This window comes from Toxotes jaculatrix, chromosome 14 (genome assembly GCF_017976425.1).
Source record: "Toxotes jaculatrix isolate fToxJac2 chromosome 14, fToxJac2.pri, whole genome shotgun sequence".
Taxonomy (NCBI): Eukaryota; Metazoa; Chordata; class Actinopteri; family Toxotidae; genus Toxotes; species Toxotes jaculatrix.
Window position 1 is genome coordinate 26175286 of NC_054407.1, and position 24709 is coordinate 26199994.

A 24709-nucleotide genomic window follows, 5' to 3' on the forward strand; every position below is an offset into this window, starting at 1 on the left:
TTGATAACAATAAAAATAATGATAATAATATTAAAATATTTAATATTTACCTGCTTTCACCGCTGCCTCCACCCACTATCCACTTACAGTTACAGCAGCCGCTGACTGACGGAGCTGCTCTGTCCATGCAATGTCGGACTGTTTAAACAGAAAAATGAGACCAAATAAAATTGTAGCCTAGTATTCACACAATAAACGGACTCTGAGAGCACGGAACAGCAACAGCGTTCCTAACATTAGCTGCTCCGGTCCTCTATCTGTATCAGCAGCGACCAGAAATCGGCAATGAAGTCATAAGCTAGCGGCAAAATATGCTAATACATGCTAATTAGCGCAAACATCCAGGTAAAATAGTGAGAAATTTACTTACCGAAAAAACTGCCACACAGACTCCTTCGACGGTCGGTTAGTACAGTCTACACTACAACAAGCCATACTGTCACAAAAACCTATCCGAACATTGGCAAACAAACACGGACACTGCAGCCCCCATCAACCGCTGGAGGCCTCTGGATGTAGCCGCCTAGCCCAGCCGATGCTTTAGCAAAGAGCTAACTGCCGGTGCCTGTCTGTGGTGATGTCATTCAACGTAACCACGCCCTAATTTATGTAAGAACTTTAAGCCTAAATAACACTAAACCTAACCTCGTGTGTACAATTACATTTGTTATTAAAATAATAATAATAATAAGCCAAGTCTTATTATGTTGCCACTTTAATAATTAAGGAAATTATGATTTCATATTTAGGATAAGCAGTCCTGTGTAAATGAAGGAGCGTAAGGAGTAAAACAGCAAGTGGAACCTTCAGTCGCGCTGTAGTCGTCCCTCTCCAATTGCGGACCAACTTCCTGTTCCTGTCATTTCACAGGTTAGTACTTGCTTAAAATGAACGCAAGTGAAAGCGTGAAGTTAGTAAAACCACTGTACTAGCTAACGAAGATGTTGTATTAATTTGAGTAATTGAAGTCGGTTTGGAAAAAGTTAAATCGCGGCAGGTCTAGCCGAGTCGCAAGTTGTTTCGCGTCGTTATCGCGAGACTTCCGCTGTTTATTTCATTGTAACCTTGTGTGATAAGCTCATGTATTTCATGTAAATTGCTCCCACTAATTTTGAAAGCCTCTTGATATGCAGTTATATGTGTTTTGAGAAGATAAAATGCAGTGTTAGTTTTATAAAAGTTGGAAGTACTGTAATGTTGATAAGAATGAGAGTATTAAATATCAAAGATCCATGTACCAATCCACAGACCTGGTTGGAAATATTCCATTTATTTATAAAATAGATATATTAAGACTTTAGATTGTCACTGTGCAAATAAGAGCAGGCACTGAAAGGAGCACTTTATGCTGTCTGATACGAAACCTTAATAATAATGTGACTGTTTTTCATCTCAGAGGACAAAACAATTTGAAAGCCACTTTTATAAAGTGTATCTGCATTAATCTGAGAACATTCACCACAAATCGTTTCAATCTCCAAACAGAAGAAGACAGATGATGAAAGCGCATTGATCACATCAGCTCAGCCTCGCTTCCTGCGATGCAGCAGGATGAAATGCAAACCTAAAGAGAGAAGACTAATGTCACAGCCACACCTTCCACATTAGTTTGATAATTACACCTCACTAACACCGTGCAGCACTTGTTCCTCAGCACACACTTCACTGTACAGACTTTAAACTTAATCCCAGACTGACTGTGTCCTAAATCATGCAGGTGAGCAGCCGTCCCACCTCACCTCAGGTCTCCTCAGGGACAGTAAGAGAGTGAATGAGCAGAAGAGGTCTCAGTATGAGAAAGACTACAGACCAGCAGTCCTCTGCATCAAGTCCAGGACCACCTGAGACCTGCCTTCACAGTTCTGTCTCCTTTTCTTCACCTTCCCCTGTTTCTAAGTAATATTCATCATCTGTTGTCGTGTCGGAGCTGCTGTCAGACGACTCCTCAAAGGTGCTGAGGCTGGAGACGTAACCTCTGGAGGGCAAATGTCCTCTGGAGGACAGGCTGTCCACTGACTGTGGTGCTCCCGACGAGCTGGGAAAGGTGGTGGGGGACAGGCCGGGGGGTTTGGACATACGTCTGGACACTGGTGACAGGGGAGGTGTTGGAGGAGGAGTTGGTGGCCCCTCTGTGTCCCACCCAAAGAGACAGGTGTCCATGTTAGGGCTCAACAGGTGGGCTGGCTTCGAGACTGCTGTGGTCACAGGTTCAGAAACAGAGATTCCTGAGCTCCAGTTCGCCAAGCGCCTGGTCAGTGATCGAGGAAGTGACCTTGATCTCATTTTACCCGGGTCACTGGATAAACAGGACGCACTGCGATCACTGGGGGACAGGCAACCATATTCTGTGGTCCATTCAGGTGAGGAAGACCACTGATCCAAGTCTTTGCCAGTACCTCTGCAAGACAGGGAGGATTCAGAGAGATCCCCCACACTCATGAATCTGGATCCAGTGGAGATGCGTCCAGGCCCTGAGGGTCGGCTGGACAGTACAGAGCTCACAGAGAAGGACCTCCCAGGCTCGATGCCGTACTTTAAGTCTGCATAGGAGGACGCCAAGTGCTCGTTGTTCTGTGCTGGAGCTGCGCTTGGAGGACCTGTGGATGCCCGGCTCCTTCTTGAACCCCCCAGGCCGATACCCTCTCCTGGCTCACATGGCGAGGAGGACTCCCTGCGACGCTGCAGCTTTGGGCTGTAGAAGACACTGTCGTCCGTCACATCAGGTGAGGAAAATGGGGAGAGAGGGGACAGAGAGGAGAAGGGGGAAAAGGGGCTCCTGGGACTGGATGCGGACTTCCTGAACTGTGTAGGATAACCAGCAGATGAGTTAGGGCTCCTGCCAGGACTGGGATCTGTACATGAGGGGAACTGGTTTGTGGGTCTATGATCTGTCCTGTTGTCTTTGTAAAAGTCAAATGGGTGCACTGTGGGACTGTGGGCTGAGAGACGGACCTGGGTTTTATGCTCAGTGTGTCCCGCACAAGGCTGCTGCTCATCCTGCTCAGGTTCTGATTGGTCAGACCATATGGAGAACTGATCTCCAGCTGCTGTGCCGCCACCAGCTGAGGGTGGTATGATGGTGTATCTGTTCTGTGTCCATCTGTTCGTACCCTCTGTTCCTTTCCCATCATCCCTCAGCACCCCCGCCCCCTCCTGCTCTCGCTCCTCTACTGTTTTGGTGCTATCAGCAGTGACATCACTGACACTGCTGACATCACTTGACACACTAACAGAGGGGGTTTGGGAGGCCCGCCTCCATCTCCATGGAAATGACAGATCGTCCTCAGACCGTCTGCTGCTGAATGTCTGTCTCAGCCTGTGAAGGACCTGGTCCATTCTGTTGTTGGTCCTGTTGACCCTCTCTGAGTCTGACCGTGACACAGTGGGGTTCGGCGTGCTGACGCTCTTCCTCAGTGTGAAACGGCTTCTCTTTGAACTTTGTTCACTGCTGCTCTCCACTGAAAAGAACCTGCTTTTGTTCAGAACATTCTCCTTGGTTCTGCCACCGCAGCGTCCGTCGTCCTGGGAGCTGCTGCCACTGGAGCTCTGATCTGAGTGAGGACGTGGGACAGGGGACGCCTCCTGACTCTGCGCTGAGTCTGCAGTGTGTCGCAGAGCTGTGGTCTTTGGAACAGCTGCAGCTGGATCAGCTTTAGATTTGAGGCTGTAAACCAGCGTCTCAGTGACACAGGTTGAAGAGCAGCTGTGAGTCTTATCAACCTGCGAACACTGTGAGCTGATGTGAACTCTACTGTCGACGAGTGATACGTGGTTCCTCTGCTGACCCTGGCTGCTGTTCTTAGTGGGATTATTGTCCACCTGAACTTCTTCTAAAACCCCAAACTTTGAGCTTGCTTGTGTGGCAGTTTGGCTTTGCAAAGACAAAGAGAAGGTCTGGGGCGAGCTGACAGGCAGCACAGGGGGTTTGGGTGTGGGCATGGTCACGACTGCACCTGGGTCAGTATATGAGGGAAGATGTGGGGTGTAAACTGACCGAGAGGTTTGTTGGAGGAGGGGTGATCTGAGTGCTTTGGTCTTGGTTTCTCCCTGTGTTGACCTGCTGGACATAAGAGTGGAGTAAGGTGGAGAGCTGTAACGAAGCTTATAAGCTCCTGAAAAGTCAGGAGGCAGAGAGCGAGGAGCAGACTCCACAGAGAGCGCCCTCTCCTGCCTGGGTGTGGTTAAGTCCCATCTTATCTGATCAAAGACCGTAGCGTCACCAGGTTTTTGTTTGAATGTCTCTCGCCCCCTGGACGTTAGATCAGCAGAGTCCGATGACAGAGACCGATACTTCCCTCCTTTCCCCACCTGTATGCTGGAGGTTTTGGGGGTAGGGGGGCACAGGGGAGGTGTATTTGTGGTTGGACTGCCTGATCTTAGAAAGGAGAAGATGGATGGAGCTCTAACACTCCGGGGGGACCTGGAGGGAGATAAAGGACTTGCTGGGTCTACAGACGGATCCAGCCTCAGATCCACCGAGTCCTCCCATGTTACTCGTCTCACTCTCTTTCCCTCCACCTGGGGGCGCAGCTTATTTGGGTTTCTCTCAGGGCTGCTAGAGAACGTCCTCCCTTCCTGAGGGCTGGACATTTCTGAGTAGCTGGGGCTGGTAATGATTGGTGTGGCAGGGGGGGTCAGGAGAGAGGAGAGGCTGACAGTGGTGGGAGAGGATGGTATGGCAGGAGGAGTGAGGAGGGACGGGCTAGGGGCAGCCGTGGCTGCAGGGTGGCTGCCAGCGGGAGAGGAGGTGATGGAGGCAGTGGGTGCAGGGCCGTAGTTTGCCTTAGAGGGAGCAGTGACTGTGGGAATCAGGCTGGACGCTGTTTTAGGCTGGAAAGACTTTGGAACGGAGGCGTAGCTCCTTTCAAAGCCAAGAAGTGTGGCACTGGCTGTGCTGGTGAATTTGGGTTTTTGGGAAGAGGAGCCAGTGAGTGATGCAGGAACTGGATGAGAAAGGAAGGAGGAGCTCGTTTTCAAAGCGACAGCCTGACTGCTGAGAGCGACGGTGGCAGAAAGAGAGTGGGTGCCGCTGCTCTCGGTGGGTGGAGCGCAGCTCTTGGGATGGAGCAGAGGAGGTGGTAATTCAGTTCCCTTCGCTGTAAATGAGCGGTTCCCTCCTTCACGCCTGCTGAGATCTTTACTCAGTGCTGGCTGTGCTGTAGTTCTGCTAATTTTAGCTGCAGACCAAACATCAGGCCTGTTCTGAGGTTTCTGAGCGTCTCGGCCGTTCACGATGGAGCCGTGCTGCTGTTGGACCTGCCTGTCTGATGTGTGGTCATGTGACTCTTCAGCGTGTCTCTGTTTGAGGCTGTGAGTCCCTCCCTGTGTCTTCATTACAACATTCACGTTACCTCTGCAGACTGACTCAGGTGTGTTATTGTCGTCTCTGTTACTGAGGATTTCAGCACCAAACGTCTGGCTGTCAGTTGGACCTGAAAAGGCCACGTCTCTGGTCCCATCACAGGCCGGACCTGAGAGCGTGTCAGTGCAGCTCACAGGGAAATGCCCTTCTGGGGTAACTTGTTTCCACCAGGAGGTGGAAGTCAGAGTGGTCCTTCTAGGAAGGGAGTGAGTTTTTAGGAGGGCAGAGGAGTCGTACGGGGAATGTCTGGGGGCGGGGACTGAGCGCTCAGGGAACAGGTTTGTGTTTTTGTCTGAGCTCCTGGAGTTCTGTTTCCTTGCTGATGGTGCTCTGCTCAGAAAAGCCTGTCGGGGACATGTCTGAGGTTGTGGGGTAAAGGGTGTGTCCCCTGTGTCTTTGTTGAGAGGGGGAGTTGAAAAGAAGTGAGACTCAGATGTGTTCCTGTCTCTGTGGTTTTGAGAGACGTGTGCTGTGGACAGGTTTCCCTCTGGGTCGCCTGCTGATAGGTGTTCCTCAGAGAAGGTGGTGGCTGCATTCGAGGTCCGGCCACTGGAGTTGACTCTCCTCAAAGACAGGAGCAGACTGCTGGTTGTTGGTTTAGAGCTTAAAGCTGAGAGTGCTTGTCCATGATTGAGAGACAGTGGACATCCAGCGGTGGCCTCACCCAGTTTCCTGTTGTCCATCCTTCCAGAATCTCCAACCACACTGACCATCTGACTCATTTGTCTCTTGGATTCAAAGTCCAGTCTTGCAGGACCACTTTTAGTTGACCAGTCCACTACATTCCTTCTGGTACCCAGAGGTGGGACCCTCAGTTGGGCTTGTGGTCCATCCGTCTCCACGCCAGAGTTTGACACATCCTGTAAATTCCCTTGGCCGTCTAAGTTTCCAGTTCCCTCAAATCTTTTATTCCGTCGTAGCCGTCCACTCCAGTGTGGAGCGAGAACCGTTACCACGGTGGAGGACAGCATGTTCACGGCAGGGCTGGACAGTTTGTCCAGATCCTTTTGGTCCTCAAGCTTTGTACAGTCCTTTATATCTTCCTCTAAGTCCTCTGATCCAGAGCCACGTGGTCCACAGTCACCATTTGACAAACTGTGGTTTACACTCAAGTCCCTGTTAGTGTCCAGTTCATTGCAAACAGCTGTGATAACCCCCCCCTCCCTGGTGGCTGGAAACGGTACTGCCTCTGGTGATGGGCAGCCAGTGTCTGTCTCTGCGGGGGCGTCTGTCTCTGCGGGGGTGTCTGTCTCAGGTGGCGTTCGTCTGTTAGCCTGTAAAAAGAGGAGGAATTAATTTTTTCAGTTCAGTAGGACACAGACGGAGAGCTTGCTTTGGAAGCACAGATCAGGCGTGTCTGTCTCTGTCTTTACAGCCTGTCTCTTCATGTCAGCTTCAGCTCATCATATCAGACACATGCAAATTCTGTGCAAAGTAAAATGCTGTGTGGTGTCTGCAGCAGTGAATGGTGTGCAGACACAGGCCGCAGGTTTGATGCTGCAGCTCTGAGCTCTGACAGACTCAGGCCTTGACAAACAGGTTATTTTGAAAGACATGAGAGAGACACACACTCAGAGGACACACACCCTGTCTCTGCTGCATAATAACAACCAGGTGTTTTCACTCTCACTATGCTGTGATGTTTTATGTGGTTCATTAGATGAACTGAGATTCAGTTTGTTAGATTTCAGAGTCCTGTTTACACCATAAGACAGTGGAGGATCGTTACCTGGCAGCAGCTGTCCTCGGTCTCAGCCCTCTGTGGTTCAGGCAGACTGAGGAGAGAGGAGACATAAAAACCATGAGCCACAGTTCAGGATGACACCTGTCCACTCACTGCACACTGTGCATGGTGCAGCTTTGATCACATACGTGTGTGTTTGATGCAGTTATTACATAACACTGTCCCTGGGTGTGTGACACACGTGGAACTGAAGGCAGTAAAAAACAGACTCAGACTCAGACTCAGACTCAGGCTCAGACTCAGGCTCGGTCTGTGAGGTTGCTCAGTGAGCTGCAGTGCACCGTGTGTTTACAGGAAATATTCTCTCATTGGTTGGTGATGGAAACGCGACCTGCTCATGAAATAAGCCTGAGCACAGAACACCTCTGTAAACTCTCGGATATTGTGAACTGTACAAAGTTTGACAGATTAAGAAAAGAGGAAGGACGGGTTTGACAGAGACGCCACGCAGAACGCCATCATCAGGGTGTGGAGATAAAGTGTCCTGTAATTTTCCCGCTGAGACAATGAGCAGTGAAAGTTCATTAAGTCTCTGAGCAGCAGTCTAACATCACCGCTCACAGGGACACACCCAGCCTTCCTGAGCTCTGCTCTAATGTTTTTGTGTGAAATGTCTGAAGGATCACGTTTCACATTTCAGCAGCAATGCTGATCAGCAGGACGCTCGGCATTCCTCTGTCCCGCTCTGCTAAACTGTTCTGTCACGGTCACGTGCTCTGAGGTCACACCTCACTGTTTCTGAAAACACCACAGGGTTTTGTTGTGTTGGTGTTGGTGGATCACACTCAGAGCTCGGTGTCTATATATGGTCACGTTGGCTGGTGTGAAGAGAGCAACGGCGGCTCGCTCAGGTCACGCAGGTCGCAGCTAAACCAGCTGCTGACGAGCAGACGCTTCCTGAGAGAAAGGACAGTAAGAGCTGGATTCACAGCGGGGGGTCAAAGGCCGAGCTCATTCAGGTTCACAGGCGGCAATGACAGGTCAGACAGAAAGACTTTCTGTCCGACCTGCGTTCGGGTCCCTGAGGGTTTGAGGCCCCTGGCCAGGTGCAGACCTTGCATGAGTGGTGATCCAGCTGTGCGTGGACCAGGTGCTTCCTGTCCTGGCTTTAAACATCTGAACAACATTAAACTGCACCATCCTGATAAAATGTGAGCTGTGAGCCTGCAGCACTGAACAAGACGATGTGTCTCTTCATGGTTTACCTGTGTGGACACGACTCAGGTGCTGGCTTGCGTTTTAGTTCTGGTTTGTCAAGACTTAGATTCCTGGACAGCGTTAAGAAGAGAGAGGAGGTGAATCTGGGTGCAGAGGGCCTCTGGACCTGCACCTCAGAACCAGCACGGTGAGCTGGACCCTCGTCCCGTCCTGCTCCAGGTGTTAGTGCTGCAACAGATTCAGATTCAGAACATTAACCTCAGGACACTGAAATCATTTCAGATTTCTGAATAAGAAATGTTACCTGTAACACGCTGACAGGTGTGTGTGTGTGTGTGTTCTACCTGTGTGTGGTCCCTTCGGGCTGATGGCTGACAGGTGACGGTCCTGGCCTGTGGGGGTTTCAGCACCATGATGGTTGAGCTGCGCTCTGACAGACACGGAGAAGCAGAGGGAATTTCTCAGCATTGATCTAATGATCAATCACTTCAGCCCTCACACACACACACCCACACCCACCAGCCACCGTGCACCCCCACCAAACAGCCGGGGGCTAAGTGCCTTGCTAAAGGGCAATTCAGCTGTGGGTAAGATCAGGGGTTGATGGGAGTCCGAGCGTCGACAGGACGTACGTGAGGGGCTTCGTTTCATTTCATGACCCACAGAGACACTTTCAACCTGCATCAGAAGCCTGAGGGTCACAGCAGCAGGTCACATGACCCTGACACTGATTCACCTTCCTGCACAGGTGCACGTCTCTAAAGGAGCACAGGCTTCAGTCCCACGCAGGGCTGCAGCTGTCCTTATCAGGTGTGAGGACTAACTGATCAATCAATCAATCAATCAGTCAGTCAGTCACTGATTTAGTCTCTGGTCCCGATCGTCTGACGGACGGACAGAGAGAGTCCTCTGCCTGCTCTTATCACTGCCACCCTGCTGCACTGATAAGATGTGGTTATATAATAATCCAGCTCCGCTCACTCCACCTTCTCTCACAACCAGAGCACAGCGCTAACACACCCACTCACACACACACACACACACACACACACACACACACACACACACTTTACTGCTGCAGCACAACGCCGATCCCACGCTGAGCCCAGTGCCAAGCACGATGAAGGCCCAGAACAAAAGAGGCGGTTATGGAAACATGAACGTACGTGTCACTGCAACCTTTGTTCGATTAGCACAACAAATGAAACCACAGCAGTGATCAGTCCCAGGACGTTCTCTCTGCACCTGAGGAGCTGCAGGATGTGGCCTGTGCTGCTTCCTGTGAACAGAACCTTAAAACACACGCCGTCATTTGGGTTTTACTTTCTCCATCTGTTTGTGCCTGTGGACCTGGAAATGACCGTGTCTGGATCATATAAGCAGTGACTGTCCGACGGTGATGGAGCATCACCACGCACTACACCTGCAGCTCCACGATCACGTGTTCCCCTCACCTCATCCACCTGTGTGACAGAACATCACAGCAGAGAAAACCCTTGGTCTGTGGTGGCTCTGTGGTCTCAGTGATCCACACTGGGTCTGTATCCACGGCTTCCAGACTCTACACCATGGATATTTCCTGGGGTTTGTTCTTCGCTGGCAGCTGACGCCCTGCGTGTCCCGTCACATGATGGTTACGCTGTTTCAGCTCCAGAGTTTCTACTTTTAATTAGTCTAATGAAATTAGACTGTGTTATTATCAAAGTTCCCAGGTCAGGGTCAGGGTTAGGAGAGTCAAGTCTTCAGTGACCTCTGACCTCATGGATGAAGCACACACAGCGCAGCCTCAGTAGGGGTGCTCTCTCAGCTGATGACTAACGGCTCTGACAGGCTGCTGCTTCCTGTGCTGGATCCTGGCAGGAGGTCAGCCTGGCTGTGGGTGTGTGCCCAGATCTGCCAGCAAACCATTACATAAGCACAAGCATCCAGAGCCTGAGCCACAGTGTGGGTGTGCGCTCAGCACTGACAAACACATGCAATGTTCCAACGACTGCACATGATCTACACCCTCCACGTCTAAGACTCATCCAGAGGGAACTTAGTGCCTGTGCAGTGACTGAGCGCGGACAAACGGGGGCAGGACAGAGTGAGACTTGTCCTGTTTGCTGCCACACCTCCTGCCCTGTCAGGCTGCCAGCGCAGCGCTCTGTCTCAGCCCATAGGTGCGTTCATACCGGGGAATTAGCAGATAATTAACAGAGGCAAAGCTGCGGACATGCGCAGGCAACAGCCTGTCACCGTAACACTCTCACACCAAACTGCACTCAAAAAAACGGCAAGTGGCTCAAACCGAGGCCAAAACCCAGAACAAAAAAACTCTTTAGGAGATAAACAAGCTTCATTTCATCGGCACGACTCTGAATTTTCCTCCAACATTACACATAAAAAACACTCAAGCAAAAGTCCCACTTCCCTCCCATGTTATTCCCGCCTCCTCCTGCTGTCAAATAAAGTGTGGTCCATCTCCTGCAGCTGAGCCGAGTGTAAAATGTGGAATGACTGAAATATCTCCCTGCCGAATTCACCAAACACGAAGCTGCGAGCCGACACAGCTTTCCGTTTGGCTGTGAGATGTGTGTGCGCTTCAAGAAAAGCGCCGCAACACTGAACGTTCAGCTTTTTAAAGGGAGTTCGGCGTCGGATTCTGTCCGCTCCTCAGAACCGCTTGCACCGCGGCGCAAAAGTCTCCAGCAAACAACCGGAGACGCGGAAAGTGCGCGGCAACGTGTAACAGGTCGGTAAAGCCGTAAAGACACAGAGTGAAGACAGTGTTCGGTTTAGTTACCTGGAGGTTTTGTTCCGTGCGGCTCGCGCTGTGCTGCACTCGCGCGGAGCGAACTCCTGTCTGAGCTCGAGCTCTCCTGCGTCACTTGTTGACATCCTCTGTGAACCGGTTCAGTGAGTCCGCCTCGATCGGCCTCTCAGGACGACGCCTGCGAAGCGTGCAGAGCGGAGCCCGCAGCACCGTCCGCGCCGGTGTCAGGGTGAAGGTTCCAGTTCAGCACCTGCGGTCATACAGGTGAGACCGCGCAATCACTACCGGCCGCGTCCCGTTTCCTCAGGCGGGCTCCCTCAGCCACGTCCCGTTTCCTTCTCAGGACACTGTCCAGTAGCCTGATGCTCGCTGCGGCTCCGTTACGGCCTCTCCAGGCTTCATTTCTGCTGCGTTCAAAACCCTGGAGTCAGTTACAGGAGGAAGTACGAGAAAAAAAAACAGTCAGAGATCAGAGATCTTGATCTCAGTGAGAGTTCCTGACTGAATAAAGATTTAAAAAGGCCTCAGGTGCTGTCAGATAACACTGCTCATACACTCAGTGTGTCTGATGGTCTTCATGCTGTTTCTAAAGGTGTGTGTCTGTGGGGGGGGGGGGGGGGGGGGGGGGGTGCTGACGGTGTGTGTCTGTGTGTGTGTGTGGGGAGGGCGTCCTTAATCTTGCTGAGAAATCTGTGCATCAGAGCTGTTGGTGATGCTGTTTGTGATTCCAGGGAAACCGTGCTGCACTAAGAGTTTTCTCTTTCACTTCACAGATCAGGCCAAACATGCTGGAGGTTTTCTCCTCCACCTGCCTCTGAACAGCTTTGGCTCAGCCTCTGCAGGAAGACCAGCGCCTGTTCCGACACCCTGCTCCTTCCATTGCTGGAATGAAGAAGGAAACGTTTATTCCTCTGCAGTGCGAACAGGCTCGTCAGAGGTCAGAGTGCACACAGAAGTCACAGAAATGACTCTGCAGAGGCTGACCTCTGACCTCTGACTCTCACCATCACTGAGGTGTCTCCGTCCTCAGAGCTGCTGCTTGTTTTAGTTTCAGGCTGCAGAGCTCCTGACCTCTACCTGCTGCTGCCACGTGATTGGCTGGTTGGGTGGTTGAATGAATAAGCAGGTGTAAATGTGTTCCTAATAAAGTGGCCCCCGGCCTCTGTGAGTTATACAGACGTAACGACGCAGGCTCAGTGAGTCAGTGAGGCTGCAGGCCGACAGAGAACCACAGGGGGGCAGTGTTGGTCCACAGACGGATCAGAGCAGAGGGAACTGAAATCTGAGCTTTTATTCTTCGTATCAAGGAAACAATCAGTAATGTCAGGAGTTTAAAGCTCTGAGACAATCAGACTGAAAGAAGGACACAGAGAGACGAGGACAGACAGAGCAGAGAGACACTGAGAGAGAGGCAGAGGCTTTTCCTCTTTCTTTCTTTCTTTCTTTCTTTCTTTCTTTCTTTCTTTCTTTCTTTCTTTTTCTTTCTTTCTATTCCTCTCATCGTCCTCTGCATCAGCTTCCTGTGTCATTTTAAATGTCTCCAGTGCATGATGGGAATTACATCGGTTTCGTCTTCGTGGTTATTCAGAATCTCCTCCCCCCTCCTCTCCTCCCCCTCCTCTCCTCCCTCTCCTCCCCCTCCTCCCCCGCAGAGGATGCGGGACCGTCTCACTGGTCCTGAGCGGACTCCTCGCGGCTCAGAGAAGTGGCAGCGGTCAGGACAGTCCGGAATCACGCTCCGGGTCCAGGCTAGTCTTGTTGTTCTGGCTCTTCCTCCGGATCCTCTACGGTCCGGAGTCATGACGGAACTCGGACCTTCACTGAGGATAAACTGAATTATGGTTCGTGTTCCCGGAGCTGAGCTTTCGTTCGGGGTCGGACCAGATTCTCGCTGCTTGATGGATCCACAGGAGCGCGCGGCGCTGAAACTTTTAGTGGTCGGGATTTTGGGTGAGTGTGTTTGTGTTATTGTGTGTCTGTCAGAGACTTCACACTGAGCCATTCATGCTGCCCTACAAATGCTCCTGCGTGTTACTGGGCGCACACACACACCCACACACACACACACACACACACACACACACACCTACACCCACACACACACACACACACACACACACACACACACCCACCCACACACACACACACACACACACACACACACCCACCCACACACACACACACCTACACCCACCTACACCCACCTACACCCACACACACACACACACACACACACACGCTCTGGGAGTTTAGGAGGACCCATCGGGCAGATCTCAGAGCTCAGGCAGAGCGCGGGAGGATTCTGTACCGTGGCCTCATGCCCCAGTGGATGGACCTGACCTATATTGGGGCCAATGGGAATCTGTGGATCTGGCTCATTAGCTGGTGGAACACGGATGAAATCATGTATGAAATGATGTTTCATGTGGTGCAGGCTGACCCATGAAGCCTCTGCTCAGACCAGACGCTGCTGCTGCTGGGTCGGTGCTGGTTCACGTGTCCAGCTGGTCTGCAGCACAGGGACTCTGTCCAGGATGTGGTTCAGACGGCTGAGCTCTCAGAGCAGTTGTCGGTTCGATATTTGGTCTGATGCTGGTTGGACATATTGTCTTCTCCTGTGTGGAGGATTTCAGTCTCAGCTCTGTAGCTCAGAGAGACTCAGACTCTGATCTGAGGATGAGGGTGGTGATCGGCCCCGCGGAGCCTCTGGAGGAGTAAACCTGAAGGTGGAGAAGTGACGAAGTCACGGATCCAACACACTTTAAAGAGTCTTTCCAGTGTGGAGCAGGCAGGAGGACGTTGTGTGTCCAGCCAAGACCTTCAGCCTGGACTCTGCTGGATCTCTGCCATGGAACAGCTGTGGGCCTACAGCTCTGTCCAGCCAAGAAAACCAGCTGAAAACACGCTTCATGTTCAGTGTCAGTAAAACGACGCTGCCTCAGACTTCCTCTGAAAGCTGCGTGTCACTGTTCCCTGATCCAATGTGTCATCACAGAGGACAGTGGTACAGAGGACGGAGGTGTCTGATGTTATGTTCGTGTGGTTAGTTCAGTCATTATTCTGTCAGTTTGCTCCACCTCTCTGTACAGAGTGTGTGAGGCCTGTAGCATCTGCAGAGACAACTGATGAACGTCCTCAGGTGGCGTGGACAGCTCGTCCTCACTGTCTCTGACTCGCTGTGGCAGCTTGAATTTCTGTCTCCTTCCTCTCGGGCTGTGGACAGCTCGCTGGCAGCGTCCTCGCTGTCTCCGAGGCAGAGATCACTCAGCTGACACAGACAGAGCCTTTACTGTTGGTCTATGTTCAGAGTCAGGTGTGATTAGACAGCGAATGGACTCTGAGAGAAACTGGGCGGTCGATACGTGTCTCCACTGTGTGTCCATGTTGTCCTTTCGTCCGTCCCTGTAGCCAAGGTGTTTAGCATCAGTGGTCTCTGGTCTCTGCCTCTGTGTGTGTGTGTGTGTGTGTGTGTGTGTGGGTCTGTGTGTGTCTGTGTGTCTGTCTGTGTGTGTGTGTGTGTGGGTCTGTGTGTGTGTGTGTGTGTGTGTGTGTGTGTGTGTGGCACCTTTAATCTGACTGAGCTCAGTGTGAGTTTCAGCAGTGTGTTTAACGTGGCTCGTTGTATCCGACTGTTTGTCCTGTGAGACGCTCCGTCCCACAGTGTCCTCCCAGCTCCTCCCAGCAGCAGCAGTAACTGGCTGTGACTGGGTGTGATGGTTCCAGTGGAGCTCGTTGTCGTTGGCTGTTTCTGGCTTTTATGTGTTAGGATGAAAGGCTTGTGTGGAGTTGGGGATGAGAGCATGAGGGGACTCCTGATGAAAGGCTGAACCGCGCTGCCTCTCTAATGCTGTTATTCTGCCTGATTATCTTTGCTAACGAAGAACGATTGGGAATTCATAGTGTGCTGATTGTCCGACGCGCCGTGTTATAATCGCGTCTGTGTTTCTTATCTGTCAGCAGCAGCTCTCTGTGAGCACGCCGCCATTTCTGTTCGTCTCCACACATTTTCAGAGCAGCTGTTTGCTGATGGTGCTCCGGCTCAGACAAACACTGAAGCTCTGCTGTCATTTCCCTCTGCGCCGCCAGCGGCCTGTTGTCACACAGAGCCGCCGTCACCTCCCGCCGACCCTCAGATCACAGCCGACCTGCTCCAGGACCGGACTGCCGTCGGCTCTCAGGAGAGTCCACCATCGTGGACAGCTCCACCTCTGGCATTTTATTTCTGTCTCCATCATGGTCATGCAACCCCACCCCCCCCTTCCTGCTTTTGTTTGTCAAGTACCCAGAGTTCCCGTCTGTTGTTCTCCAGTCTCGTCTTCCTCTCCTCTCCTCCCTCCTCCACCCCTAGGTGTTCTTGGCTTATTCAATGTTCAGCCCCTGATTGTCCCTCTGTCGTCTTCTGTCTCCTTCACAGAGTCTCTGAGTTCATGTCTCTCTGCTCTGTCAGTCCCACAGAAACTCATCACGTAGCTTCTTCTCTTGTCCCGTCATCTCCTGACTTTCCCAGCTGACTCAGCAACCAGTCCAGTTCAGTCCAGTTCAGTCCAGTCCAGTTCAGTCCAGTCCAGTCCAGTCCAGTCCAGTCCAGTTCAGTCCAGTTCAGTCCAGTCCAGTCCAGTCCAGTTCAGTCCAGTTCCCAGTCTAATGCGAATGTTTCCGAGCTGAAGCTTTTCAGTGTTCCTGGATCACAGTGTCCTCCAGGCTCCACCTGCCCAGGTGTGCCTTCACTAACAGTAACAGCTCTGTGAGGCTGCAGCGTCCACATTTGACCTTTGACCTGATGATGGCAGCAGAGGAAGAATCAGCAGGATTCATCCTGTGGGATCATGAATGTCCATGGTCCATTAATGTCAACACGTCAGTCAGTCCATAGACCGTCCACGTGTCCTGTCTCTTCATCCATCCTCACCTCTGTTCCGTCCTCCTCTCTCTCCTCTTCCCTTGGCTCAGCTTTGGTCAGTTTATCTGTGCAGAAAGACAGATGGAGGGACAAGGCCTTTTTTAATTATTGCTGTAGACAGAGTCAGACAGGACCTCCATCACTGAGCTAACAAAATATTTTGTGGTGTCATAAAATCCACAGACCCCCCCCCCCAGCATAGGTCGTTAGCTCAGTGTCCTGATGATGATGATGATGATGATGATGATGGAAGCTCTGCCTCTGCAGTCTGAGTTTAAATCAGTTTGGTCAGAGCCGGCAGCTCTTCCATCTATATTTATCTACATTTATAATTTATACCCCCCCCCGCCCTGCCCTGCCCCGCCCCCGCACAGGCAGCAGATGACAGCGTGGTGGCGTGCGTGCCAGCTGAGCCTCCTCTCCACAGGCACGCTGTCATGTCAGCTGGTTCTGTGTGATTTACAGGTCGGACGTTGTTTTAACGTTGAGCCACGGCTGTGTTTCATTTGCCTCAGTGTTGAGCTGAAGGCAGGAGGTTGTCGGTTTGAAGCTCGGCCTTATTGATGAGTGTTTACTGATTATTATCCTGCTGCCAGATGTTAGAGTAACTGCAGCCTGGTAGCATCTTGCTCATTTTAAACCCCCACATGCAGAGAATCTAAGATTATTCCAGTCTTTTTAATTATTCCACTTTCTCCTCGGTCTTTCCAGGAGTCGGTTGTTGTTCTGAAACAGAAGCGACTCCTCCAGATGAAGGATCATGGGGATCTATAACCCAGTGATGTCATGCTGCTTTAAGAAGGTTGTTGAAGTGCTGATCTGGGTGGTGGCGTACTGACTCAGGGCTGATGGAGCAGAGATGGAGAGTGCTGTGGAAAAGTGCCATAACATTTGATGTGATGTATTGATCAGCTCTGACCGCTCAGAGTCTCAGAGGAATCCTGAGAAATGATTTTCTGTCCATGTGTGCGTCTCCAGTCCTCTGACTCCCGTTTGAAGGGGAGTGGATTTAATGTGGTGAAGTAACGATGCAGACGGAGACGAGTCTGTGGATTGGACTTGGTGACCTCTCGTGAGCTCGGGGACGCTCAGGCGGTGCCCTCGGCTGTCTCCTGATCCGGTATAAATCCGAGGGGGGCTCAGCCGTCACCTTCAGACCCCCGTTTGTCTGAGACTCTGAGAAGTCGTTGTCATCTTTTAAAGTCAGAGAGAAAAGATTTGACTTCTTGTCTCGTCCTCTGTTGAAGCGCAGAGCTGACAGGAATTCCCTGCCTGAGCTCACAGTGAACCCGAGCGCAGCCTGAAGTTTTTATTTCACTCTTTTCTGGTATTTTCTCTCTAATTATAAAGATTCTTTCTGCCCTTTTGAAAATATTGTGACCTGAACTTTAAATGGCAAAGTGCATTGTGGTTCCTTCGCCCTCTCAAAGGTTGGACTTTGACCTCTGAGCTCTGAGAATGTCAGGTTGATGCTGCCGTGGGACCCAGACCCTGAAGCAAAGATCCTGAGGACCTGCATGGACGCCGGCCCTGCCTGATGCCTGCAGCTTCACCGTCACATGTGGGCGTGGTCTCAGTCTGACGACTTGTCAGAGCACCACCTCTGCATCTGAAAACATCCTCACACGCTAAAACAGACGCACAGCTTCCTGTGCAGGGGCACGTTGATCTCCCATCATTCCTGACTCTGTCGCCATGGAAATGAGTCTGGATCGGAGACGGATGCAGTTCACCTCATCTTCCTGTTCGTCCTCCCTCAGCTGTGTGAAAAATAATGATATCAATGATTAATGAATGAATTTATTTGTGTCTTTCTGTTGTGATGTTCACACACTAACAAGCTGCTCAGCTCTGTGTGAGGACACAGCAGGACGTCCTCAGGTCCATCAGTATGTTCATGAATCCTGTGAGATGTTTAAACGTCTCACAGGATTCATGAAGTGTCCTTCAGTGTCCCAGAAGCTGCTAATGAATAAAATGTTTGGTCATTATTAAACACGTTTTTGTGATGAGACGCTCCTTCAAAGATCAGAGGGCGGGAAGGTCAAAGGTCAAGAAATGTGAAGTCAATAAATTCAACATGTCGGAGCCGTGAACCATCGATGAGGATCAGAGTCTCTGACTGTGTCCTGTCTCTTTACAGGCAGCGTCTGCGTGATGACGGGGCTGTCAGGTAAGCACACATTCACACGTCCATCCACCCCTCATCCATTCACAAATGAATCCATCCACCCATCAGTACAGATCCTAAACATCCTGAGACTTCAGTCTCTGTCCAGGCTGGGTACAGCAGCTGTAAGTTCTCTGCTCTTTGTCCTCTCTCTGTGTCTTCTCTGTCCTCTGCTCCCTGTCCTCTCAGCGGCGGACACTCTCAGTGCAGAGCCCACCCCCCCCCAGCCAAGGAAAGCCTGTAATGAGTCCCGTCTTCAGTGGGAGGTGGAGGTGTGTGGAGAGGACTTCAGGCGGGACATGGCTCACATCGACCCACAGCACTGGTGTAACCTGACACACTTCATCAGGTAGGACAAACGTTCACGGAGGTTCGTCTCTCAGCTGAAACGTCAGCACCTTTGTCTGAGCCTGAGACGTGTGTCCATCTGTCCATCATAGTCTGAGGGACCAGATCAGGACAGATCAGCTCCTTCTACCTGAGACCACGAACGGATCAGTCAGCCCTCGTGTGTTTTCAGGCCTCAGCGATGTTAACACGTCTCTTTGTCCTCACCTGATCACTTTGTCCTCACCTGATCACTTTGTCCTCACCTGATCTCTTTGTCCTCACCTGATCACTTTGTCCTCACCTGATCACTTTGTCCTCACCTGATCACAGCTCTTCCTCTTCACTGTTTCTGCTGTTCTCTGATATAGATGTTTCTCAGGAGCAGGTAGGGACCAAACACAGAGCTGAAAGAGACGGACCACTGGGCTGAGAGTCCTCAGGTGGACTCAGAGACCACTCCAGATGTTGATCTGTAACAGCTGGATGTGGAGATAAGCAGCTGTTTGAGAACATGAATTAACTTCAGGTTGAACAGTAGAAACATGAGCCCTGCTCTGAGTCATGTGACTGCAGCTGACAGCTGTATTGGCTGTGCTCTGTGTGAGACCTGGACGACCTCCGTCTCCAGGACGTTTCTCAGCAGTTTGCTGTGGAGTCTGGAGGCTTGTGATAAGAAGGAGACAGAGAGGCTGAGGCCTCGTGTTTGAACCAGCACTGACCCCTGAGATGAGCCGGCACCAGCTGGTACCAGCTGAGGAAAGTCTGCACACACTCTGAGGCTGTGTGTGTGTGTCTGCGTGAGCATGTACACACTTTAATCATTTACCCCTAATAACATATTGATTCTCTGCCTTGCTGCTGCTAACAGGGGAACAGAGGTGCTGCTGCAGCCATCAGGCCTCTACCTGCTGCTGATGTGATTCATACGATGGACACAAGCTCCTCAGCACTGTCACCACAGTCTGGTCTGATGGCCGCAGCTTCACCACAGGGCCGATGTGCATTTCACTTCCTGTTCAGGTGGTAGATTTGCAGTGAACCGCGCCGAGCTTCATCACCAGTCTGCAGATACTGAACACGCTCCGTAAATAAACAGCAGAGCAGCAGCTGGAGGACATCAGCGTGTCCTTCAGCTGTTTCCAGTCTGTCCAGTATCAGCTGGTCCCTCTGAGTTCCTGCTGAATGTTAGAAATTCTGTGGCTCAGTCTGATTTATTCGTTATCAGACTCAGACGTGAAGCAAACTGACAGTGAGTAGACGCAGCAGAATGTGTTTACTATTGTGTGTTAATGTGTGGGTCTGTTGTGTGTTTGCACACAACTCAGATGGACACATGTACAGGTGTAGATGTCAGATATGATCCATCCTCTCCATGCGCACCTGGAGGAGCATCACATGACCATATCTGCAGGTGAGCGTGTGCAGCAGCAGCAGGAGGAGGAGCGTGCTGAGGTTTCCCACACAGAGCCACAGATCCTGAACTCAGCAGCTGATTGACAGCTGTCAGCCCTGCAGGCTGCAGCTGGTGACTCCTGCCTCACAGCTCAGATGCTTTAATATTCACTGACCTCAGGTCAGTGTGCGGTGCCCTGTATGAATCTGCACGTGTGCACGGGTACATACAGCACACACAGTAAACATACGTACATATATGATCCCTTTGAGACAGCAGGGTTTGTATGATGTGGAATCAGTGGCAGCAGTTTGACGTCAGGAGCTGAAACAGTCTGATGTGTCGCTGTTACAAACCTGTTTGTGGTAAAGTGAATGAATAAAGCAGTTTAACATAATGTCCCAGGTGTTAGTCAGTGACTGATTGTCAGCACTGAGGCTGCTGTACACACCCTGGGTTCCTCAGGAAAACCTGCAGTCACTACTCAGGGCTGAAGAAACTACTGAAGCCTCCTGTGTGTGTTCAAACACATGATTTACAGAGGGGCAGCCAGGATCAGGTCGTGCTGAGTGCTGAGCGGCTGCTAATGTTTTCCCTCTCTTCTTCCTCCACAGTGAGTACCACCTGTTCACCCTCTGCACAGAGACAAAGTCCCGCATCGTCCACTGCTACTGGCCCAACCCACTGGTGGAGAGCTACATCATCCGCATACACAAGCACTTCTTCTCCAACTGCACCATAGAGCAGGTGGTATGGGTGGACCCGCCGGACGACACGCTCACCATCCTCATCCTCGTCCCTGTTTTCCTCACAATGGCCATGATTGCCCTGGTGGTCTGGTGCAGCAAGAGGAGTGATATCCTGGCCTAGGACTGAGTTCAGACTGGAACGCTAACAGCACTGTGGACGGCTAACGAGTGCACGCAGGATTTGGGAGACTGTTTCCAAACCACCCAGACGTCCTGCGGAGACAAGGACAGCAGTTCCTGCTTGTTTAAGAAAACTTTACTTTATGTATTTTAAAAACGTTTTGCATTGACCTGAACACGCTCCACATGTTCAGCTCAGTGATTTAGCTCCGATTCAGGTTTTGGGAAAACATCCTTTTGAGGAACTTCCTTCCTGAGAAGACAGATACCATCAGTCTGTGAAATATTAGGAAACTGTTAGCAGCAGGTTAGCTTAGCTTAGCATAAAGGCTGGAAACGGGAAACTGCTGCCTTCCATCCACCGTAAAGCTCACTGAGTCACACAAGTCGTGTTTCTTTAGTCCAACAAAACCACACTTTGGACAACAACGTGTGTGTGGGTCTGTTTCCAGGCAGGTTACCTTTGGACAGTGTCTAGTCTTTATGCTAAGCTAAGTTAGCTAGCAGCTAGCTCCAGCTACATATCTATCACTCAGACATGAGAGCTAACAAACTTCCTTTGTCCCAAAATATCAAAGTGTTTCTTTCATTGTGGTGGATTCCTCTGAAATGTGGTGAACGGCTCCTGTTTGTCACAGACTCAGGGCAGTGTGTGTCTGTGTGTGTCTCACTGTGTCTCCACAGACAGATGGACAGATCCATGGAAAGAACTGTGAGCTGACACTGAGAGCTCGTTCTGTACAGTCACACTCTGTCTGTGCTGTCTGCTGTACCTGCACCGCCGCTCCTCGTACTCCGAGCGCTGGATTTAACGTACGTACATCGTACCTACGGCTCTTTGGAGCTGAGTCCTCACCTGAAATTGAGAGACCACGTCAGTCTGTGTTTGTCAGTCTCAGATCAGATGGGGGTCCAGCTGGTCTTGAGTACATGAATGCTTCCTGTTTGTATAAGACATGTTAAGTTATGGTTTCTGTTTATTTAAAAAACTCCAGAAAAAGAAAACTGTGCAGCAGCTTTAACAGTGAGCGGGTCTGAGAGTCCTCAGCTGCTCTGAGCCCAGAGCTTCAGTCCAGCACAGAGGTCGCTCACCCTGCTCTGCTCGGTCTGCAGGTGTTTCCTCAGACACCTGGCTGGAGTCATCCTGCAGGCAGCTCCACCCACCTGGGCGCTCCCTGCTTACAAAGCAAGCCTCTTTCTAATCTGTTGCCTGAGGAGTGTGTAGCTGTGTGTGTCCTGAAGGGTTCATCGTGTTATCACCTGCGGGCTGAATGATTTACTGTAGATTCTATTTAAAGTCACAATTAAAGTCAGTTCAAAGCCACAGCCGTCCCACTTTGCTTTTCTCTCTGTGGAACAGACCATGTGACGTCCCATCTGTCCAATCTGGGCCTCGGGAGTGAGACATCATGTTTCATTTAGCAGCAACAAGAAAACAGGCAGCGGTTTGAAGGTGAAGTGTCACATTCACAGACGCAGAGACACACGTGTGTGTGCAAGTAGCTGCGTTAAATCATTGACACGTCAGTGCCTCGCTGGACCAATGTCACACACCGTGTTTCTAACTGTAACTGTACAACCAGTCAGACAGGAGGCCTGCAGGGGGGACACAGGGGGGACACAGGGGGGACACAGGGGGGACACGGTGTGTAACAAACAGGTCAGTGTGCGACAAACAGAGCGTTTGACCTGAGAACGCTGAAGGCCTGGAACCAGTGTGTGTGTGTGTGTGTGTGTGAGTGTGTGTGAGTGAGTGTGTGTGTGTGAGTGTGTGTGTGTGAGTGTGTGTGAGTGAGTGTGTGTGTGTGAGTGTGAGTGTGTGTGAAACCTGAGACAATATGAGTCTGTGCAGTTTCAGATCTTATCACTGCTTCATGTAAATAAAGCCTGAGTGTAACAATGCAGTCAGCGCCGTCAGCGGCCGTCCGTCACTCATGTTGACAGTCTGATCTTCCACAGGCTGGACGGCAAAGCTGGAGACGACAAACTCGGTGACCACACAACCGTCGCAGCACCGTTACTGACTCCACCTAAACAAACAAACGGCCAGAAAGCAGCCAGCATTTCTTCCCTCTGAAAGCTTCAGGAAGCCACGAGCTTTTCTTTCTTCTGCGAGGCTAAACAAAGAGACGCAAACAGAGGAGACAATAGTTCAGTGTGCGGTGAGGGGACACGCTGCAGGGCAGCTGCCCTCAAGGATGGATTTCACTGCGCCTACACGGCCAGCGTCTCAGAGGCAGGAAGGATATTAAAACTTTTTCCCAGAGTTGACAGAAGAATACAGGGAAGTGGGCTGACCCCACGGTTTTGACTAAAAGTGGTACAGGAAGTGTGAGAGCTGCGCTGCTGTGATGGCTGACCTGCTGGCAGAGCGCAGACAGCGCAGGAACCAGGCCTCACTCAGGTTGAAGACTTTCTCTGGACATTCAGCTGAAACCTGATAAACGTGGATGGAAACCTGTCGTCACCTGAGGGAGGAGGCCTGATGCTGAGCGTATGGACTCAGACCGTGGCTCAGTCACTGTGCTCTGAATCCATCGCTCTGGGTTTCTCTGTGGGTTCCCTCTGCGTTCTCCAGCTTCCTCCCACAGTCCAGAGACACACAGACTCTAAACTGTCCACAGGTGTGTCTGTGTGTGTCAGATCTGTCGCAGACTGGAGACCTGGTGAAAGTGGATGAACTCAAACTGGGAAACAACAAACAAACAGCTGTGAGCAGAGACATGAAAACCAGTGCTGGGACTCACTTTCTGTCTGCGTGAGTCTGATGATGGTTTCAGTTTGGTAGCTGCTGCTGTGATTCTCCCCAAGTATTTCCTGCTCTGCTGCGCAGAGATCCCAGCACACACACACACACACACACACACACACACACACACACACACACACGCACGCACGCACACATACACATCTGTTTTGATGATGTACACAGTGTGAGTGATCACTACAGGGGTTAAAGGTTATGTTTTAGTTTTATAATTAATGATAAAAATGCTTGTGTTTATCTGTGTTTGTGTAGGGGCCCACACACACACACACACACACACACACACGGTGGGCTTCTGCATTTGTGAGGTCATTGTATTGACTTCCATTAATTTAATCCCATTGTCCCCCCCGACCCCAACAAACTGTCCTCAGAGCTGTCCTCACAATGTGTCTTCAGAAGTCAGTTCTCACAAGTAGCAAAACCAGACCACACACACACACACACACACACACACACTTTCCCACAGTAAGAAACACATGACCCAAACAGGACATCCTCCCAGTTTGCAGTTCCCAGTCTCCCCCTCCGTCCCCATAAACCACTCTGTCTTTCCCTCTTTAACTTGGTCTCTGACACTGACTCAGACGTCTGCCTGTCTTCCCTTCCTGTCCCTCTGAGCTACGGTGGCCTGTGAGCTGTAGAAATGAACTGATGGATGTGATTAATCACAAAGGAAAACACCGTGAAAATAAAGCTGTCTTCTCAAATAAAGGACATGAAGACGTCTCTCCTGGAAAACCCTGTCGACCACACACAGAAATAACAGCTGCAGTATCAGTCTCACCCCATCTGCTCTGCAGTGGACTCCTGGACAGGTGGCGTCCTCATCAGGCTATGGTTGTTGGCTGGAAAGACGGGAAAGACTGGGGTCACTGCAGGACAGGGTCTGATGAGACAGGACAGGCAGAGGACAGGCGGGGAGTTTAAGCTGCAGCTTCCTCCCTCCTTCATCTTTATTTCACCATCTCCTGTTCCTCCTCACCCAGTGCTGACCCCCCTCCCTCACCCCTCCCTCACCCCTCCTCACCCCCTCTCCTTTTCCCCAGTGATCCCTCTGCCCTCCCCTGTTCAACCCCTCTGATGCTGGAGGCCAGATCACCACACACACACACACACACACACACACACACACACACACACACACACACACACACACACACACACACACACACACACAGATTGCTCAGTCCAGTCATTACCAAACCAGTGTGTCATGTGATCAGGCCACTTGTGCAACTTCTTGCATCATTTCTGCAGA

General features: G+C 51.1%; 2 protein-coding genes across 4 annotated transcripts; one reads left to right on the forward strand and one right to left on the reverse strand.

Moving 5' to 3' along the window:
• Positions 1-1255: 1255 nt before the first annotated feature.
• Positions 1256-11314, reverse strand: zmp:0000000991 (mucin-5AC). Its single transcript, XM_041056068.1, has 5 exons — positions 11050-11314; positions 8609-8694; positions 8312-8492; positions 7092-7137; positions 1256-6636 (listed from the first exon to the last, which is right to left on the reverse strand). The coding sequence occupies exons 1-5, from the start codon at positions 11142-11144 to the stop codon at positions 1855-1857; spliced, it is 5190 nt and encodes a 1729-aa protein (XP_040912002.1). The 5' UTR covers positions 11145-11314; the 3' UTR covers positions 1256-1854.
• A 1054-nt stretch (positions 11315-12368) lies between these two features.
• LOC121193727 (receptor activity-modifying protein 3-like) lies at positions 12369-24194 on the forward strand. Of its 3 annotated transcripts, XR_005895313.1 has the most exons (5): positions 12369-12969; positions 18063-18092; positions 18279-18438; positions 20427-21494; positions 22641-24194. XR_005895313.1 is itself a non-coding variant. In XM_041056177.1 (4 exons), the coding sequence occupies exons 1-4, from the start codon at positions 12858-12860 to the stop codon at positions 20680-20682; spliced, it is 558 nt and encodes a 185-aa protein (XP_040912111.1). In that variant the 5' UTR covers positions 12369-12857; the 3' UTR covers positions 20683-21999. The 3 variants fall into 3 exon arrangements, 2 of the variants coding, with proteins under 2 accessions (XP_040912111.1, XP_040912112.1); XM_041056177.1 differs by lacking the exon at positions 22641-24194 and having other exon boundaries at positions 20427-21999; XM_041056178.1 differs by lacking the exons at positions 12369-12969; positions 22641-24194 and adding an exon at positions 15676-17663 and having other exon boundaries at positions 20427-21999.
• The last annotated feature ends 515 nt before the right edge of the window (positions 24195-24709 follow it).

Coding starts and splice junctions, on each gene's coding strand:
- zmp:0000000991 (XM_041056068.1), bottom strand. CDS start 11,144: ATGTCAACAAGTGACGCAGGAGAGCTCGAGCTCAGACAGGAGTTCGCT. Junction 8,695..11,049: donor GCACGGAACAAAACCTCCAG/GTAACTAAACCG, acceptor CGTGTCTGTCAG/AGCGCAGCTCAACCATCATG. Junction 7,138..8,311: donor CCTGAGTCGTGTCCACACAG/GTAAACCATGAA, acceptor CTCTCTCCTCAG/TCTGCCTGAACCACAGAGGG.
- LOC121193727 (XM_041056177.1), top strand. CDS start 12,858: ATGGTTCGTGTTCCCGGAGCTGAGCTTTCGTTCGGGGTCGGACCAGAT. Junction 12,970..18,062: donor TTTAGTGGTCGGGATTTTGG/GTGAGTGTGTTT, acceptor GTCTCTTTACAG/GCAGCGTCTGCGTGATGACG. Junction 18,439..20,426: donor AACCTGACACACTTCATCAG/GTAGGACAAACG, acceptor CTTCCTCCACAG/TGAGTACCACCTGTTCACCC.